The sequence below is a fragment of the Spermophilus citellus genome (assembly GCF_964194105.1).
Source record: "Spermophilus citellus genome assembly, chromosome: 4".
NCBI classification, from domain to species: domain Eukaryota; kingdom Metazoa; phylum Chordata; class Mammalia; order Rodentia; family Sciuridae; genus Spermophilus; species Spermophilus citellus.
Genome location: NC_138185.1, coordinates 128375411 through 128394180, shown reverse-complemented (window position 1 = coordinate 128394180; position 18770 = coordinate 128375411). Strand labels below are relative to the sequence as shown.

At 34.5% G+C, this 18770-nt stretch overlaps 1 protein-coding gene across 4 annotated transcripts in view; it reads right to left on the bottom strand.

Moving 5' to 3' along the window:
- DMXL2 (Dmx like 2) overlaps window positions 1–18770 on the bottom strand; it is a 156268-nt gene that overhangs the window by 59793 nt on the left and 77705 nt on the right. For all 4 annotated transcript variants that reach the window (XM_081289056.1, XM_081289053.1, XM_081289055.1 and 1 more), the window contains exons 14-15: window positions 8121–8210; window positions 5627–5744 (exon numbers count right to left, since the gene is read on the bottom strand). In XM_081289056.1, coding sequence (XP_081145182.1) covers window positions 5627–5744; window positions 8121–8210 — 208 coding nt within the window. The remainder of the gene's footprint in view (window positions 1–5626; window positions 5745–8120; window positions 8211–18770) is intronic.

The window sequence follows — 18770 nt, the reverse complement described above, 5'->3', positions numbered from 1 at the left end:
CCAGATAAAGATTAAAATATACAAAAAAGCAAATTTTAAATCTATAAAGTAGTGCTGTTATGCTACAGTGATAATACAATAAACCTGAGCGTGACAACAACTTATAAATAAGAAGAATTCTGATTTATAAAAACAGATGCATGAAAGAAAAAAATTCTAGTCTGAGGGTAAAAAGATATTTGAGCTCAGCTTCATATAAGACAGGACCTCATTCAAACGTTCCTCTATAGCAAAGAAAATTATTTGCACAAATTCAGTAGAAAGTTTCTTAGATGTCTATACATAATTCTGTGATAAAGACCATACTAAGGAAATTAAATATGTCCATCTAGACACTCATAATACATGACCAAATGAGATATAGTATACGGAAACTTTGTTAACTAAAAATGTGTTCATCAAATAAAATTAATTCTTAAAATGGGATATGTTTTTTCATTCAAATAGAACATGACAGTTTTATAACTACAAACTTATAACTTCTAAAAGAAATATTTTGTCAGATGCAGTGGCATATGCCTGTAATCCCAGCAGCGCAAGAGACTGAGGCAGGAGGATCGTAAGTTCAAAGTCAACTTCAGCAAAAGCAAAATACTAAGCAACTCAGTGAGACCCTGTCTCTACATAAAATACAAAATAGGGCTAGGGATGTTGGCTCTGTGGTGGAGTGCCTTTGAGTTCAATCACAGGTACCCAAAATAAACGAATGAATGAATGAATAAATAAATGAATGAAATAAATAAATGAATTATTTTAAGCTGAAACTAAATACAATGTTGTTTTTGAAGGTTCTTATGGAAAAATAACTTTCTTTCACAAAAAGGAAAAAGAAATACTACACTTCAAAGGGGAAAACCGAGATAGTACTTTTAACTCACATGTCCATGAAGTTTCTGGCATAACATGCAACATAATGCCTTACTTCATTTATCATTGTCCTGTGCAATTTACGGGAAACATTCTGAAACCTCTATCTGAATTAACTGGTCTCCTCATGATACCATAGGGAATTTACTACCAATCAAAACAACTAATTACAGAGTTGAACAAAGTCACCTTTTAAAATAAATTGAATTTCATAAATACCATTTCTTGGCAAAAGTCTATGATACCTATGAACTGTCTTTCTAAATGTAAGTTTCACCCACATGTTGCATTCATCCACAAACAAGCAATTTTTTTCATGTTTTAAAAATATTTAATAAAATGAGACCCTTGAGTGAATAAAAACAAGTAGGCAAAACTCATGCAAAATAAGACCCAATACAGAAATACTGCAGGATGATGATGATTGATTTGTATTTTTTGATTATTTATGAAGTTCTTTCTGCTTCACTGCTTTCCTAATCAGACAGAAAAAGCCTTGGTTACGTTTCTTTTTTAAGTGAGATTATGTCACTTAGAGCTGAAGAAGTATTCAAATTAATCATATTATTCCTATAGATGAAAATATGGTATTTTATAGACTCATATATTACAAACCTAAATGACTTTTCTATTAGTCTGGGTCCAGGACCACCTTAGAGGGGGAAAAGAAAATTAATATGCTGCTTGGTGGGGTTCATGTTCATCTTTCCACAGTGCTTGTAATCCCACCATTAGTACTGTGATGTTTTACACTTGGGTTGTATTAAGAATCTTAACCTAGAAGTTGGTTAGAGGGGTAATACATTAATATGATGTTTTTAACCTTGAGATCTATTGTACTGCTCCCATTAGTTTAAAAGATTCTTCCCAGCCAGGTGGTGGAACAGTTTGTAATCAAAGAGTTGAGAATGAAGAGGGTGAAAAAAGAAATTTAGGGGCAAGAGGAAAGTTGCTGAAATAAGAAAATGGGGAAAATTAAACTTATGTAGAAGAAGAAACAGAAGATTACAGGAGCAAACCTACATATTTACTACATGTAATGTTTTAACATTTTTAATTGTTTTTATAGGGTCACTCCTGCTGCTAGTAATTACTTGGACTGGAGGCACAACACTTTTTGGTGGCAAATTTCCACCCTATTTTAATGGAAAAATTGATGCAAATAGATGTTTGCTAGAACTACAAATAACTTTATACCCATGGAAGCTCTTGGAGAAAACCTACTTCAAATTCCCTCTCCACACCCAGGTTTTACAGATAAGTTGCAGAGGCTCATTCAAGTTAAGTAACTTACTATCGGTCATACAGACTTACCCTGAAGTGGCCAAAATCATGAAAAGGAAGATTTTCTAATTCTTAGTTTAGTGCACAGTTTGTGGTTTGTCTTTTTATGTAGTTTTTCAGAGTAATATTTTAGTTTGTTGCATACATTATTAATCATTTATCTCAATCTGGATTAATTTTTTTTATATAATTCTTAAAGGCACTCTACATGATCCATGAATAAAGAAAGACACTTGCTTTTAACACCATATAGCTATGCCTTTCCCTTTCTGGGGATTGTTAGGTGTTTACTGCTGCAAGGTAGGCAAATTCATGGCCTCAAATTATATAAATGATTAAGATACTTACTACTTTTATTTTTAAAATGTACCACAAGCATTGTTAAGAATTGAGAGTAACAAAGAAGTGGCCTTTGTAAAAATTCTTCTGTAAAAGGGTGAATAATAATTATCTAAAAGATGACAAATTAATGGTCCACCTATCTGTAATTCTTTGTGTAAACATTGGTTTATCTGATCTTCTTTCTAAATTGACTTTTTCTTTCTTTCTTAAGAAATGGATAGCTTGATGGCTTGCAATTTAATTAGAAGAGTTGGTTTCAAACGTCTGTCAGCTGGATCCACTTTTGACAAGTAAACTTATGAGGTACTCCAGTATTTAAAACAGATGTAAGGAAAGTTGTTTGGGAAGAACAGCATGTGCCTTTTTCATCCTTTATTTTAGTTCCATATATTTTTCAACAAGTATCCCATAGACATCTTGATCACTTTAGGACTTTGACAAAGGCCAGCAGAAATACTTTTAAATTTAAAAAAATTATTATCTATCCTAAGCTTGTCGAAAAATTATTTGTACACAGAGAAAGGATGAAATAAATACTAAAGAGTAATAGTACTTAAAAAAATTACCCCATGTTAAATATGTTAACACTGGAATATTTTTAACTTTCATCTGTCCGAACTGACAGATATATCTGGTGTTCCCAAGGGCCTGAGCTGGCTCTTTACCGAAAAGATTTAAATGCTCCTGGATTTCCGAAATGGCAAAAGAGGAAAATTTTTATGTTGTAAATGTTTTTCTGTTTTGCTGTGTCAGTGGATACTCATCTAAATCAAATGTAGAGAAAGTAGTGAAGTTATGCTTCTAGTAAACACTTCTTGGGCTTCCCCTTGCAGAGTTAAAATATGGTCATGCAATGAGAGTTATAAGATGAAATTGTTAACAAGAGAAACAATGTGCTCATTTTCTACATTTGTATACAAATATAAATAGTTAGTTTTTCATATCTTTGGATATGATTTACCAGAACCTCAATCCACTGACTAAACTTGCAAAAAACTTGGGGCTGGGGTTATGGCTCAGCAGTAGAGCACTCACCTCGACATGTGCAAGGCCCTGGGTTTGATCCTCAGCACCACATATAAATAAATAAAATAAAGTTATTGTGTCCAACTACAACTACAAAAAATAAATATTAAAAAAAAAACTTTTAAAAAATAATAATTCAGGGCTGGGGATGTGGCTCAAGTGGTAGCACGCTCGCCTGGCATGCACAGAGCACTGGGTTCAATCCTCAACACCACATAAAAATAAAATAAAGATATTGTGTCTACCTAAAACTAACTAACTAAATAAATAAATATTTTTTAAAGTGATAATGAAAAAAATAATAACAATTCAGAGGTCAAAATTACAGGATGCTTTATCTCTAAACTGTTAGTTACTATTGCGTTTGTTACTCTAATAGGGTAGCAATATCTCAGAAATAAATGTTACTTTTAAAAACAATCTCTTATTATTTATATATGGAATATATATTCTACGGAAATTAACTCTCATACATATTTGCTACTAAATTTACTTACATCCTTTTTGAACAATTGGGACACATATAAACAACCTAAAATATTGTCCCAGAAACACAAGGAATACAATGATCATAAAGGAAGCTGTTGAAAACTGCAAGTAAAGTTAGATGGGACACAGGAAGTAAAGGTAACAAATATTTTTCCTGAATACCCCAGGCATCATAAACTAGCAATCTTTATTATTTCCAAAATGGAAGGCCCACCATCCATAATTTCCCCTTCTTGAACATGCACATGTCACTTACAACTCAGTATTTCATATTGAAGAAATTATTTTTCCTATTTTAGTTATTTTTAAAACCAAATCATAGCTGTATTCTTTTTAGATAAAGTGGGGAAGGAAGTGGAACAGTATTTTCTGTTCATATTCCCTAAGAGGGATGGGAAAGTCCCAAGTTCTTTCTAATGCTTAAATTCTCTTTTGAGCAAAGACAAATCTATCACAAGACCTACCTCATTCTTATAGGTAAAAGGGAAAGCCTAAAATTATAAAAACCTCAGTATCTAGAACTCTTGTTTTTTTTACCTTGTACATCATGACTAATATTTTTTTATATATTTACTCTAATTTGTTATATATGACAGCAGAATGCATTTCAATTCATAGTACACATATAGAGCACAACTGTTCATGTCTCTGGTTATATACAAAGTAGAGTCATACCATTTGTGTCTTCATAAATGTACTCAGGGTAATGATGTCCATCTCATTCCACCATCTTTCCTACCCTCCCCCGCCCCGTCTCTTCCCCTCCCTCCTCTTTGCCCTATCTAAATTTCCTCCATTCCTCCCATGCTCCCCCACCATCCCCATTATGGATCAGCATCCACATATCAGAGAAAACATTCGGCATTTGTTTTGGGGGATTGGCTTATTACTTCACTTAGAATGATATTCTCCAACTCCATCCATTTACCTGCAAATGCCATGATTTTATTCTCTTTTAATGCTGAGTAACATTCCATTGTGTATATATAAAACACAGTTTCTTTATCCATTCATCTACTGAAGGGCATCTAGGTTGGTTCCATAATTTAGCTATTGTGAATTGTGCAGCTATAAACACTGATGTGGCTGCATTACTATAGTATGCTGCACAAACAAGCAATTTTAACAGAACTAACAGACATATCTGCCAAAAGTTATAAAAGCAATGACTTTGGGAGCTGGGGATGTGGCTCAAGCGGTAGCGTGCACGCCTGGCATGCGTGCGGCCCAGGTTCGATCCTCAGCACCACATACAAACAAAGATGTTGTGCCCGCCAAAAACTAAAAAATAAATATTAAAAAATTCTCTCTCACTCCTTTTCTCTCTCTCTCTCTCTCTCAAAAAATAAATAAATAAATAAATAAATAAATAAATAAATAAATAAAAGCAATGACTTTGGAAGCTCCATACTCAATAAAGCTTAGAGGGTTTTGTTTATTTGTTTGTTTTAAAGATTAAGGTAAGTATACTCAGGTTCATCTTTAAAAGTACTCTGTGGGGGTTGGGAATATAGAGCAGTTATACAGTGCTTGCCTAGCATGCCTGAAAGCCCTGGTTTCAATCTCAGCAAAACATACATATACACACACACACACACACACACACACACACGAGTACCTTGTGATGGCTGAAAAAATATTTCTGATTCCTTTTTCTCTATATCTTCCTTGTGTGGTTTATATCCTATAATGAAGTCTTCTTGAAATACATGAAGCAACTGTGTATTTGAGCCACACTACGAATATGGAAAAAAAAAAAGTTTTCATCTTTGAAATTCCCTATCTCCCACCCACCACTTCCCAACACAAATATAGAAGAAATAAATCTTTCTAGTAATTTCTATTCTTAATCTACTGACTAAGGCGCAAAAGAGCAACAGAAAAAAATCATTAAAATTACCCTGGTCAGAGAAAAATTACATTCAAAGATGTCACAGTCAATAGCAGAACAGAAGAGCTCTGGTAAAAATAGATCAACAAATTTGCTTCTTAAAAAACAAACAAAAAACCTCACAACCCATAGTGAAGTGGGATCTGTACCCCAAAAACAACAGACTCATGACTGGCTGGAGAGGGCTATGCTAACTACATAAGGCTCACTAAACTAGTACAGAAATAATAGTTTTTCCAATTCCACCTGAGAACAACAAAAATAAATAAGCAAAAACCTCAGAAAGGTCCTCAAAATACCCCTTCAACCTATCTCATGGGAATGATGCAGGATCCTATTAATAGCCAGTGGGATGACATACCTCTAAAGAAACATATTTACTATAAGTAAGGAGGATTGCTGCTAGGCTACATGATCACAGTTTGAGGACTACATGGTGAAAAGATAATCATAAAGGGCTATGCAGAATCACAAAGTTGAGCTGAAATTCAAGGAAAAGACTAGACCCAAACAAAAGCATATTGTGAATGTGTGTCAAGACAATTAGATGGCTGCCCCACAGATTTTAAAGAAAGGGAAGCAGCTATGATTGTGTTGGCACTGGATGAAGTTATGATTTTAGGGAAAAAAGGAAAATCAGCCTCCTTACATAGAAGGAAATAAAGGAATATAATATTAGGTTGTACCACAAAGATTTTATGAAAGTTAAAGGGTGTTTTTATGCCTTTCCAGGTAGAAACATAAAAACTCTCTTTGCATTCAAAATATCAAAGGATACCTTCTCAAGTAAAAAAGAATAAATGAGGGGCTAGGCTTGTGACTCAGTGGTAGAGTGCTTGCCTGGCATGTGTGAGGCTCTGGTTTGATTCTTAGCACCACATATAAGTAAATAAACAAAATAAAGGTCCATTGACAACTAAAAATATTTAAGGAAGGAAGGAAGGAAGGAAGGAAGGAAGGAAGGAAGGAAGGAAGGAAGGGAGGGAGGGAGGGAGGGAGGGGGGGGGAAGGATGGTGTCTTCATGGATACAGAAATCAAAGAACATAGTGGGAACAAATAGAGAATGAATTTTAAACTTTGTCATATAAGCCTAAGTCATTTTATCAGTGCTTGCAGTTTACCACCATTGTGTTAAGAACAGCCTAAGCTGACAGGAAATAAATCAAGAGTAAATATGAAGTAAAAAGAATACTAGGTCAGACTCATGGTAAAAAGTGCAGAGGGACCAAAGCAGGGGATAAACTCAACATCCAGTTCATTAAAAATTAAGATATCTATGGGAAAGAAGACAACACCCTTCTTCCAGGTCCCTGGGGAATTAAAAAAAAGGAAATCATAGGTTGAATTTAAAGCAAAAGCAAAGAGCTTGGGGATAAAAAAAAAAAAAAAAAAAAAAAGTAAAGGATTTTCTAGGTGCCGTTAATAATTATATTTGAGTCTGGCAGCTCCAGTTCTGTTACCAAGAGCTGTTGGGGTAATTCCTCTACATAGTGGGAATGATTACCACAGAATGTTCAAAGCTCCATGGAAAAATTATGACATAATTCTATACTTGTTTTTAAATATAGTTGGTTCTTTCTTTATTTCCTGTTCAAAAGATTTGGTAACTTCCTCACCAAAGTAATCATACTTTTTACACTTAAATGATTATAGTAGTTCTATACCTTAGTCCATAAACATGATCCTGAAGAAACAAATATCCTCAGGTCTAAATGGGTTTTACAAACTCCTTGCAGGGAGAAGGTTTCTCCTTCTTTCCTAGGGAGTAGCTGGGGAGGAATGCTGCCTACACAAAGGAATATGATAAACTTTGATCCCATTTTCATCTGCATCTCAATGGTACTCATAAAAATACCAAGTCTGAAGCCTAAAAAAGCAAACACTGTATAGCTGAGGTCACCCACCCCCTACTGAGTTGAAATGGTTAATCACATAAAAGTAGAACTCCCAACCTGAGCCTCTATATTTTCCCTCAGCATTTCAATTTCAAGATCACAGTTTCCCTGACTGAATCAAATTTCCTTACAGGAGAAAAAGAACCAAATATAATTCAACTGGAAAATAAAAATTTCTATATCATTAGTAGAGTTTCACTATGGGTATCAACGAAAGTTGACTGTATTTAGTATCAAAAGATAATTATTCTCAGACTGAAATATATGCATCTAAAACATTCTGGAATAAATTTCTATTTAATATCACCAATTCACAAGCATTTACTTGGTCAGTTATTGCATCAAGTTCAATAATGCAGCCAGGTCGAGCAGTAGACTGTTGGCTCACAATATTAAACACTTCTCCAATAAGTTTCTGTAAATAAAAACATACAAATGTTACTAATCAATAAACTTATAAATCTACTGTCAATATGATACAATATCTTGAGCACTAAATATTCACTGATTGACATGGCAACAAATACATTCAAGGAAATATTTCAACTCTCTATATTCAATTTCACTTTTAAAATTACATCAAAAAGTTAGAAAAATTGACAGTTTACATAAATATTACATAACTTCAAAGCATAGTTCTAACATGTCTTCTTTGTGTTTGCAAGCTTAAAGCTCAAAACAGATGTGACTAAGGATCTAACCCAAAGCCTAAGTGTGTGGTGTGCAGATATGCAACACCACTTAAAAGTACAACCCTGCCAGGTCAAAGGTAGGGGTCATGATTGAGAAGAACTAGGACTCTGCATCTTAGGATGAGGATGTCTGAATTAATACATAAAACCTAACTTTGGATCCACAAAATTCCAAACTTTCTGCTGAAACAAAGTAGTCTTCCCTCTACCACGGTCCAAGAAGCTTTCTCTTGAGTAAAAAGTTTTCCATAACTTCACCTGAGAGATTCACCTCAAAAAAAGATACCCATTCTCCTCAGCACACATCTCCACTATCTTTCACTGCCTCTTGGCTATGAATTTAGATCCCAACTTAACCGAAAGACAGCTCTAGGATAAAACAATATCCATGCAGGAGTTGTAGAATCTTTACATTTTTATCAGTAGGATTCCAGGGAACATATATGGGAATATAAGTGGTTGGGTAGGGTTGAATTTGTTAATATGAATACATTCACCCAAGATTGAGGATTTAAAGTACTAGGTTAAACACTTACAATGGTGTTGACAGTGTGCTTGGTTTATTCATTGAAATATTAACTGTAGCCTACAATTTTTGAAGCTAAACTATCAGAATTTCTTTAGCACACAACAAAGCTTTGCTATTCAAAATGTGGTCAATGGGCCAACAGCAACAAGAAATGTTTTATAAATGCTCTCTCAGGTCTCAAAGTAATATATCCACATTTTAACAGGATCTCCAAATTCTTGTGCACACAAAATAAGGATTGTGATACATCAGTGATTCTCAATCTTGGCTGATCCACACTGACTCATTTGCAGAGTTTTATCCATAGTTGATCCTTAGGCCCCAATCACAGAGACTGATTTGTTAATCTAGGGTGTAATCTAATCATCATAAATTTCCAGGTATTTCCAGTACGTAGCCAAGACTTGAGATTCCCTCAGAGAAACAGATACATGTTCCAGCTAAGGATTTATATTCCCTGCTCACAACTCTCTGTTAGTACTATATAACCAGTGGACTTACCAAAAACCTTATTCAATCTACAGAATCCCACTCAACCTCACTCTTTACTAACAAATTCGTTTTATAGTGGAAGATAATACTGGAATCAGTGTGATGAAGGTAAAGTATTTACCTTAGGCACAAAATTTTAGAAAGAACCAAAAAACTTATGACAAATAATATTTTAATGCAATTTTAAAATCAAAATTAATACAAAAATCCATAATGAATAAAATATTAAAAAATTTAAATATAGGTTCTAATAGTGTCTCCAGCCTGAGGCAAAAAGAAAACTGTACAGACATGTTTCTATGCGATTTTTAATAATTAATTTTTCCACATTAAAGCAGTTGAAAAATATTGAAAAGCAGGTATATTAAAATTGAAAACATTAAAGTTTTAATTTATTTATACCCAAAACAAGATTAATTATAACAATTTTTCTGGGTTTAATGGACACAAACTCCATAATAATACTGAAAGGGTAAAGTTTCTAAGCTGGAAAGCTTGAATTAAAATGTAAAAGATTAGGTATTATTAAGTTCCTCTGTTACACCCAGATTCCTGAGATAGTTAAGACAACGCCCTACTGGCCATTCAGCCTAGGGCCCTGTGCAGTTTGTCACAGGGCCTGAACCAATCAGTTTGAATGGGTACCCAGTTTAGAAGTGACCAATCACCCCTGCCCAGCCTGTTCCCGCCAATGAATGGACTAATCATGTATCAGAGTTGTTGTTCAATTTTCCCGCGCCTCATGATGATTTGTTCTGATGTATGCAAAGCCCCCCACCCTCTCCAAAAAGTGTACTTAAGCTCTGCTTGACCTCTGCTCTGGGCTCTGGGCTGCTCTCCCTTCTTGAGTGAGCACGGAGCCCCAGCGCGCTGGAACGGATCCCTAATAAATCCCCCTTGCCATTGCATGGAGCTAGTCTCGTGTAGTCTCTCCTTCTCCGACGTTTCGCCGGACCCTTACAATACTTTTAGCAGCTTGGGAGACTGAAGGAGGAGGATCATGAGTTCATAGCCAGCCTCAGCAACTTAGGGAGACCCTAAGTAATTCAGTAAGACTTTATAAACAAACAAACAAACAAACAAACAAATGGGCTGGGGATGTGGCTCAGTGATTAAGCGCCCCTGGATTCACTCCCCAGTACAAAAAAAAAAAAAAAAACTTTCAGAAACTACTTCTTTGTTTTCAATAAAAATAACTCCCTTATTTGATAATATCTCTTGACCAAGTGGTAGCCTCAGGTAATCTTTAATTAATTGTTTAACTGCTCACTGAAATTTATTTTGTAGGATAACCAACTATAAAAAAAAAAATCTCAAGTCCATTCTAAAATTTGGATATTACACTGAGAAAAAATTGTGCATCACTTTTCAAAGATCCAAACAAAAAGTTAATTTTACATTACAAAATATCAACACTGCATGCCACTTAAAACTATTTCAGATGAACTTCTATAGAATTTAAACTTTCAATATTTAAGAACCAAGTCAGTGGCTGCTTTATGTAAACCAGATATATCCACATAACAAAACTTTTATCTATTTAAAAATTCAAATCTATAGATACCTCAGTTAATTTTTTTATATCTCCAATTTAAGCATAAAATTAGTATGATGTGATAATTAGAATAATGTGCCCTTCCTCCAAGGATGTCTACTCCTCATGTCTGCTGGGACCTATAAATATACTACCTTATTTTATAAAAGAGACTTTTATAGATGTGAGTAAACTCTGAATCTTAAAATGGGAAGATTATCCTGAACTATTCGACTGGGACTAATGTAACCACAAGGATGTATATGAGGGAGGCAAAAGGATTAGATTCAGAAAAAGAGATACGACAACAGATGCAATAACCAGAGGAATCTTGAAAATGCTATGCTGCTAGCTTTAAAGACGGAGAGGGGCCAACAGCAAAGAAATACTAATGGCTTCTAGAAGTTAATAAAGGCAAGAAAATATTTTCTTCCCTGGAACTTCTACAGAGAATGCAACCCTGTCAACACTTTGATTTTAGAACTTCTGACCTCCAAAACTATAAGAGAATACATCTGATAATACATTTGTTACAGCAACAATAGGAAAATTAATACAGGTGCCTATAATCTTCTATAATCATTACTTTTTTATCTGATATGCACTTTTTCCAATATTACATCTAGTAATTTGTGCAGTTCCACTGTCTTTTTTTTTTCATTTTCAGGTTCAGGAACTATATTCATACCTCCTACCTGATATTCATATCGAACATAATTTCTGAATTACTTTTTCTCATTTTTTGTAACTTACAACTCTCAACAGAAAATGAGAAAATGAGATAAGTCAAGAAATAGATTTTTTGTTTTGGGGGATTTCTTTTCCTTTTTTTCAGTTTTTTAATATTTTGATAATATTACTGAAGAATCTACTTCTATTACAACCAAAAAAATAAAATTATAATAAATATTATTTTGATATAAATAAGATATTTCAACTTAATGTTGAAAGTTTTAATACACTTACTTTTCAATTCTCATTATTTTCAATATGTGAGTGTTCCAGGAAAAATTAACATTGAAAAAACACAGAAACATATATTTATAGAAGTACACATTTTTTCTTTTAGCTTCAGGCTCCAATACAACTTATCATGGCCTTGCTGGATCATGTCTTTATATAAATTTTTGGTACATTATTCAACAGGTTTCTTTTTTCATATTAATTTTGATTATTTAAAATATTGTTTATCACAATTGCTAACATTTTTGGTGTCCCATTAAATTCTGCACCCAAGGTGAGTGCCTCATTCACCCTAATCCCAGTTTAGCTGGAAGAAGAGGGCAATGTGTCTCCTTCCACAAAATGTATCAGGCTTATCGTGTGGCTCTTCATCTGGCAGCAATTTGATGTTAACAGAACAGTAGAATGTCTCCCGAAGTCAGAGTACCACCAGGGGATAATTTCCCTTGTGGCAGGGGTAGTGTGCTGCCTTCTGCAGCATATATCTTCAATTAATTACCAAAAAAGATGCCATCATTTCCTCCACAGGCAAAATACCCATATCTGCAAACTAAAGGCTGGAGTTACCACCTAATAACTCACGTGTAGAATTTTTAATTCCTATCCCCATAACCTGGGCTCAATGTATTTGCAGCATGCTATTGCTCAAGGAAGAAATATTCCATGAGAAAACACAAAATACTGTTATATTGGAAATTGAGATTGGCCCTTGACTACTTTGAACTCAGATTATTTGACCAAGATGCTGAGAAGAGTGAGTGGTCAGGGTGACCAATCCTGCTATGTAACTACAACATGAAGTGAAGACTATGTTTGCCATCCATGAATTTTCTGGCACTACCATAATCTATGACAAGTTGACAGAAAACAGTAGCAACCCCAAAGAGCATTTGGATCCTTTGGCAATTTCATCAGGTTTAAAAAGAAAGGGAAAAAAAGAAAAAAGTCGGGCATGGTGGTACATGCCTGTAATCCCAGCAACTAGGGAGGCTGAGGCAAGATCACAAGTTCATGGACAGCCTCAGCAACTTAGCAAAACCTTGTCTCCAAATTTAATTTAAAAAAATTTTTAAGGTGGAGTGGGGATGCATTCAATGATAAGAGTACTCCTGGGTTCAATCCCTAGTACCGCACACAGGTACAACACACAAAAAAGGTAGGGTAGGGTGGATCTAATAACCAAGGTGCTAGCAGAGAAGTTTGAGGGAATGTGAAATTTGGTGGTAGAGGAAGCTACGATTACAGAATTTAGGCTTTGTGTCCATCTAGGGAAGCACTGGCTGTATAAGTGTCCACTCCTGTTGTATTTTTTTACCACTTTCCTAACAGTGACAGTTCCAAAGGTTAACAACTACAATTCAGGCTCCAAGAGAGATTATGACTAAACTGACATCATTACACAATGATACAATGCCTAATGAGAATTTGTATTTCCCCTAGTTTGGAGAGAAAGTTTCTTCATTTAAATAAAAAACAGAAATAGATGCTAAAGGAATAGATTTTGTTAGCTATGCTTTATCTGCATCCAATCCTTGATCTATTCTCCAAATTCTTGGTCTTGCTTTGGGTTCCAGGAGGTTGACCTTTGAACCATATCACCCAGCTCCTATGCCCTCTTCTGCTTCAGGTAAAATTCAATCAATGGGAGTCACTGGCCAGAGATTAGAGGAAAAGAAAAAAGAAAAAAGGGTAGGAGTATATATTCTCTCTGCTCCCCACAGTTCCAGTAGTGCTCATTTTCCATAGCTCTGGCACTCACTAGGTCTTGGTACTTTCCTATTTCCCTCTTATCCCTTCAGGCATAAGTACATATATTATTTATCTTATTGCTGCTGCAACAAATCACCACAAATTTAGTGGTTTAAAAAAATTAACATATTATCTTACAATTCTGGCAGTCAGAAGTCTGAAGCCGTTTTTGGTAAACTAGCATCATGGTATCAGCAGGGCTGCATGCCTTCTGGAGACTCTAGGGAACAGTCTATTTCCTTGCCTTTTCAAGCTTCTAAAGGCTGTCCACATTCCTTGGCTCATTGCTCCCTTCCTCCATCTTCAAAGCCAGCAATGCCAGTCCTGATATCATTCTTCTTCTGTTAATCTCTCTCTGTCCATAGTCAGGCAAGTTTCTTTACTTATAAGGACTCACGTGATTAGATGGGCCCATCCAAATAATACAGGATCATCTCCATATTTTAAGATCTTTAACTTTTTCATATCTGCAAAGCATCTTCTGTCATTTGAAGTAACATATTCACAGGTCCTGGGCATGCATATGTGAACATCTTTGAGAACCCTTTACTCTACCTACCATTGGACAATTCATCCTGTTACTAGATCCTGAGTGCTTTACTAGCCCTTCTGGGTCAATCATATACACATCTTGTAAGGAGTTCTTGCACTTAACTCTCCTCAGTTACATCTTTATGAATGTGTCATCTATTTCTCACTCAGACCCAGAGAGATCCAGAGACTAAGTCAAGGTAGTACTGTCTGTCTCTCACTAGGAAAGTGCAACCTTTAACAATGTGTTCTTCACGAAACACAGAGGTCTTCACGATCTCTCTCCTAGTACTACAGTTTTGCTGTTGCATTTAAATGCTGTATTCCCACAAAGAACAAAATCAAGCAGTTCAAAAAAGAAATATAGGGGGCTGGGAGTATAGCTCAGTGGTAGAACTGTTGCCTAGCATGTATGAGGTGCTGAGGTGCTGGGTTTGATCATCAGCACAATAAAAATAAGTTAATAAAATAAAGGTATTGTGTCCATCTACAACTAAAAAAAATTTTTTTTTTAAAAGAAAGTAAAAGAAATATAGGCCTGGATATGTAGCTTAGTGGTACAGAACTTGCTAAGCATATGGAGGCCCGGGGTACAATCCCCAGTACCACAAACATACATACCTACATACATAAAAATATCCTAAAGAATGTATGAAAGACCAGTCAATTTCTTCAGTAATCAAAAGCATACAAATCAAAACACCTAGATATCTTTTCCAAATAGTGAAGATTTTCAGAGAAAAAAGAAAAAGGATGGGGAAAAGACATGCTAACAGAGTCTGCTAATGAAATACAAATCAGACTGCTAGCTTCCCATTGCCTTCAACAGATAATAAAACTCTTCAATATGATGTTCTTTAATTTATTCAATTACTCAACAATAGTTATTAAGTGCTTCCCGGGTATCAGACACTGAGGATACAGCACCACCCTTACCTTAATATTCAAATGAAAAAAGACAAATAAATAAACAAATTGTTCATCAGATGGTACTGCAGGAAAAAACAAAGTAGAAAAGTAAACAGGGAGCAGTGGAATGAAATGGTCAAAGAAGGCCTCATTTGACTAACGACCACAAAATAAAAACACAAGCCATGTAGAACCCAGAGAGAAGAGTAAAGTATGAAGATAAAGTTGGGAGGTTGTTAGGCACATTCCAGGACCATCCAGGAAGTTAGCAGGGAGGAAGCCAAAATAACCAAGAGGACATGTATTAAAAATACAGAATCAAGAAATAAGAAGAGGGTTGGGATTGTGGCTCAACGGTAGAGCACCTGCCCAGCACGTTTGAGGCACTGGGTTTGATCCTCAGCACCATATAAAAATAAAATAAAGATATTGTGTCCAATTTTCTAAATAATTTAGAAATTGTCTCATAATAATTTTTAATCTTTAAGTGCAAAATAGTTTTCAAAACAATGAAATAATTCATATTCTCAATATCCTATAAAAATATAATAGCAACTACAAGGAAATAGACTTGCTTATTTCTAATTTTTGTACGGTGTTTTTTTGTTGTTGTTGTTTCTTTCAGAATGAATTATGCAACCCTGGATAATTTAGATCTTTTAACTTGTTTTCTGAAAATGCTATTTGAAGGAAATGAAATTTCCCCTGTCACGAGTTTTTCTAGATAAGGACCTTAATATTATTATATGTAACATTTATATCTGACTCAGAGTAGGTAAATAAATATTTGTTAAATTTAAAAAACAAGAAAAAAAAATATATTGTGTCCATCAGGAGGAGGAGGAGGAGGAGGAGGAGGAGGAGGAGGAGGGAGAGGAGAGAAATAAAGAGGGCCAATGGGGGAGGGAAGGTAAAAGCATAAGGGCCTCATGGGTCACTGTACAGACTTTGGCTTAGAAGAATAATATTATCTGAATTATATTTTTAAAGCATCATTCTAACTCCTATAATGTGAATAGACTGAAAGAAAGAAGAGCAGAATCATAAAGAGAGAAATACAATTTTTTCACAATCTAGCCTCTTTACCTGCTTATCAAGTTTCAGCTATTTCCAACAGCCATTTATATTCTAAGCCATTTCTGAATAAACTACAATACAGTTGTATGCTGCTTAATGATAGGGAAACTTTCTGAGAAATGCATTGTTGTATGAACCTCACAGCATGTGTCTGTACAAACCTAGATGGTGTAGTTCAATCACTGTACAGGGCATCTTGATGAATCAAGAGATGTATGAGGTTGCTACTGCATAACACAGCATATTGTTTTACAGTAAACTTGGTATATTTTTCATAAGTAAGAGTACAGTCTAAAGTAACCACAAAACACATACTACAGTAAATACATAAATCAATGAAATATGAAGACAAAGTTAGGAGGTTGTTGGGCACATATGTTATCATTATCAAGTATCAAGTATCATATACTGTAAATAACTGATGTTACACTTTTATATGACTAGCAGTACAGTAGGTTTGTTCACATCAGCATTACCACAGATGCATGAGTAATGTATTGCTATATGAAGTTACTATAGCTATGAATGACATCACTCAGCAACAAGAATTTTCCAGCTCCAGTATCATCTTTTGGGATCACTGTGATATATGCAGTCCATCACTGACCAAACACTATTATGCATTCTTATAACTCTGTGCATTTTTAATTGCTATTATCCCTATACCCTATTCTTTTCCTCCTTCACTTTCAATCCACACTAATTTAATAAATCTCATCTCAGATATCATCTCCACCAGAAAGTGTTTCCTAACCACCACAATCTAGACTATATAATCTTGATTAAGTTGTTACTACTGTGTATGAAAAGCTCTCTTATCTGACATAGTTGGGACAAAGGATAAATTACAAATTACTCAGCGAGGCCATTTAACCCAGAGAATCATTTTTTTTTAAAATAATGAATGTACAGCTTAAACATTGTTTTATGTAAAATATAAACATACATAAACAACCAAAATTTTGGTGTAGAGTCAAGGCCTTTGAGTATGGTTTGCCAATAGACCTTTCTTTTGTATAACATTATGACATCCCTGTAAGGCCCTGGCTACATTTTTCAATTCTTTAAATTGAAATAAAAACACAAAGATACCTACACAAAGCAATTGAGTGTTATTTTTAAAAAAAATCCCCTGAATTTATAGTTGTCTTCTCCATGTCCAATTTAAAAAATTATTTTTAGCAAAATAGCTTCCAAATCACTTGTTCTTTTAATAAAAACACATTTTTCACATTCACAATTCATCAATTTATAAAATATTTAACTAAATTACATTGTTATAATCACACTTATAAAAATGTAAACAACTTGGCAAATACAAGTTTGGAAATGAACAAAACTGGCTCTCAAGATGTGGTCAACAATCCAGATAACAGCTGAGGGAGGTGGCCTGGGCTCAAATCCTGGCTCTACCATTGCTACCTGACTAAATGGCACAAGTAGTTACGTTTCCCTATACTTCAGTGTCTTCGGCTCTAAAGTGTAATGATAATATTATATTCTTCATAAGGTTATTAGGAACATTAAATGAGTTAATATATGAAAAGCATTTAGAAATGTGATTGGCACAAAATAATAACTAGATAAAGCTTGTTATTGTTATTATTAAGACTACAACTCAACTTTTAGAATCCATAAGGCCTAGTATACCACTTTGGTGCATCAGTCTTATGTTCTGCAGAAGGAAGGACAGCATCCAGGGAGCTCGCTAAGCGGAGGTCATTTAATTGCATTTCAAATTCTATAGTGGCCTTTTTGTCCTCCTAACATAGCATTTATTACACACTGCATATATTTATATACCCAACAAATATATACCTTAAGGGTAAAAACTATGTCTACTCATTTTAACACTCTCAGCACTTGGTACAATATATACTTATTCTGAAATGTACCACAGCTTATGCAGCATGGTTCTCAATAAAAAATCAAAGATTAAACAAATAAATGAATGAAAACAAATAACATGTTATATGGTTGGTACTCCAAACACATTTTTAGTAGTAGCAGCACCTACAACACCATCCTTCTCTCCTCCTTTATTCAATTACAGACAACCTCATTAAGCATTTCCTAAAAAATTTTCAAATGAATGGATATTGCTGCCCTGGCATCACTGGGCAAAGATATGCAAACATTTGTGGGGTTTTTTTTTCTTTTATGTCTGGTCAAACATTTGTTTTAGGCAACAAAATCTTTGATATTTTAGAAGGAAATTTTTGAAATATCTGAATAACCCTGCTCTCATAAATAGTTTGTAAATATAAATTTTTGATGACTAAAGGTCACATTTATATACATTAATTATCATTAATGCCTGTACAGGTCTAATGACTTCTAGTACTGTCTTTGTAATAACAAATCCCAAATGTATACTAGTAGTTAATGTGGAACACTAGGAATTATTTCTAATTGCCTACAAAACAGTCATCTAAACCATACTTAGGAATCTAATATTATAGTCACCTCATATTCAGTGTATCCCAATTTTAAGTTTTC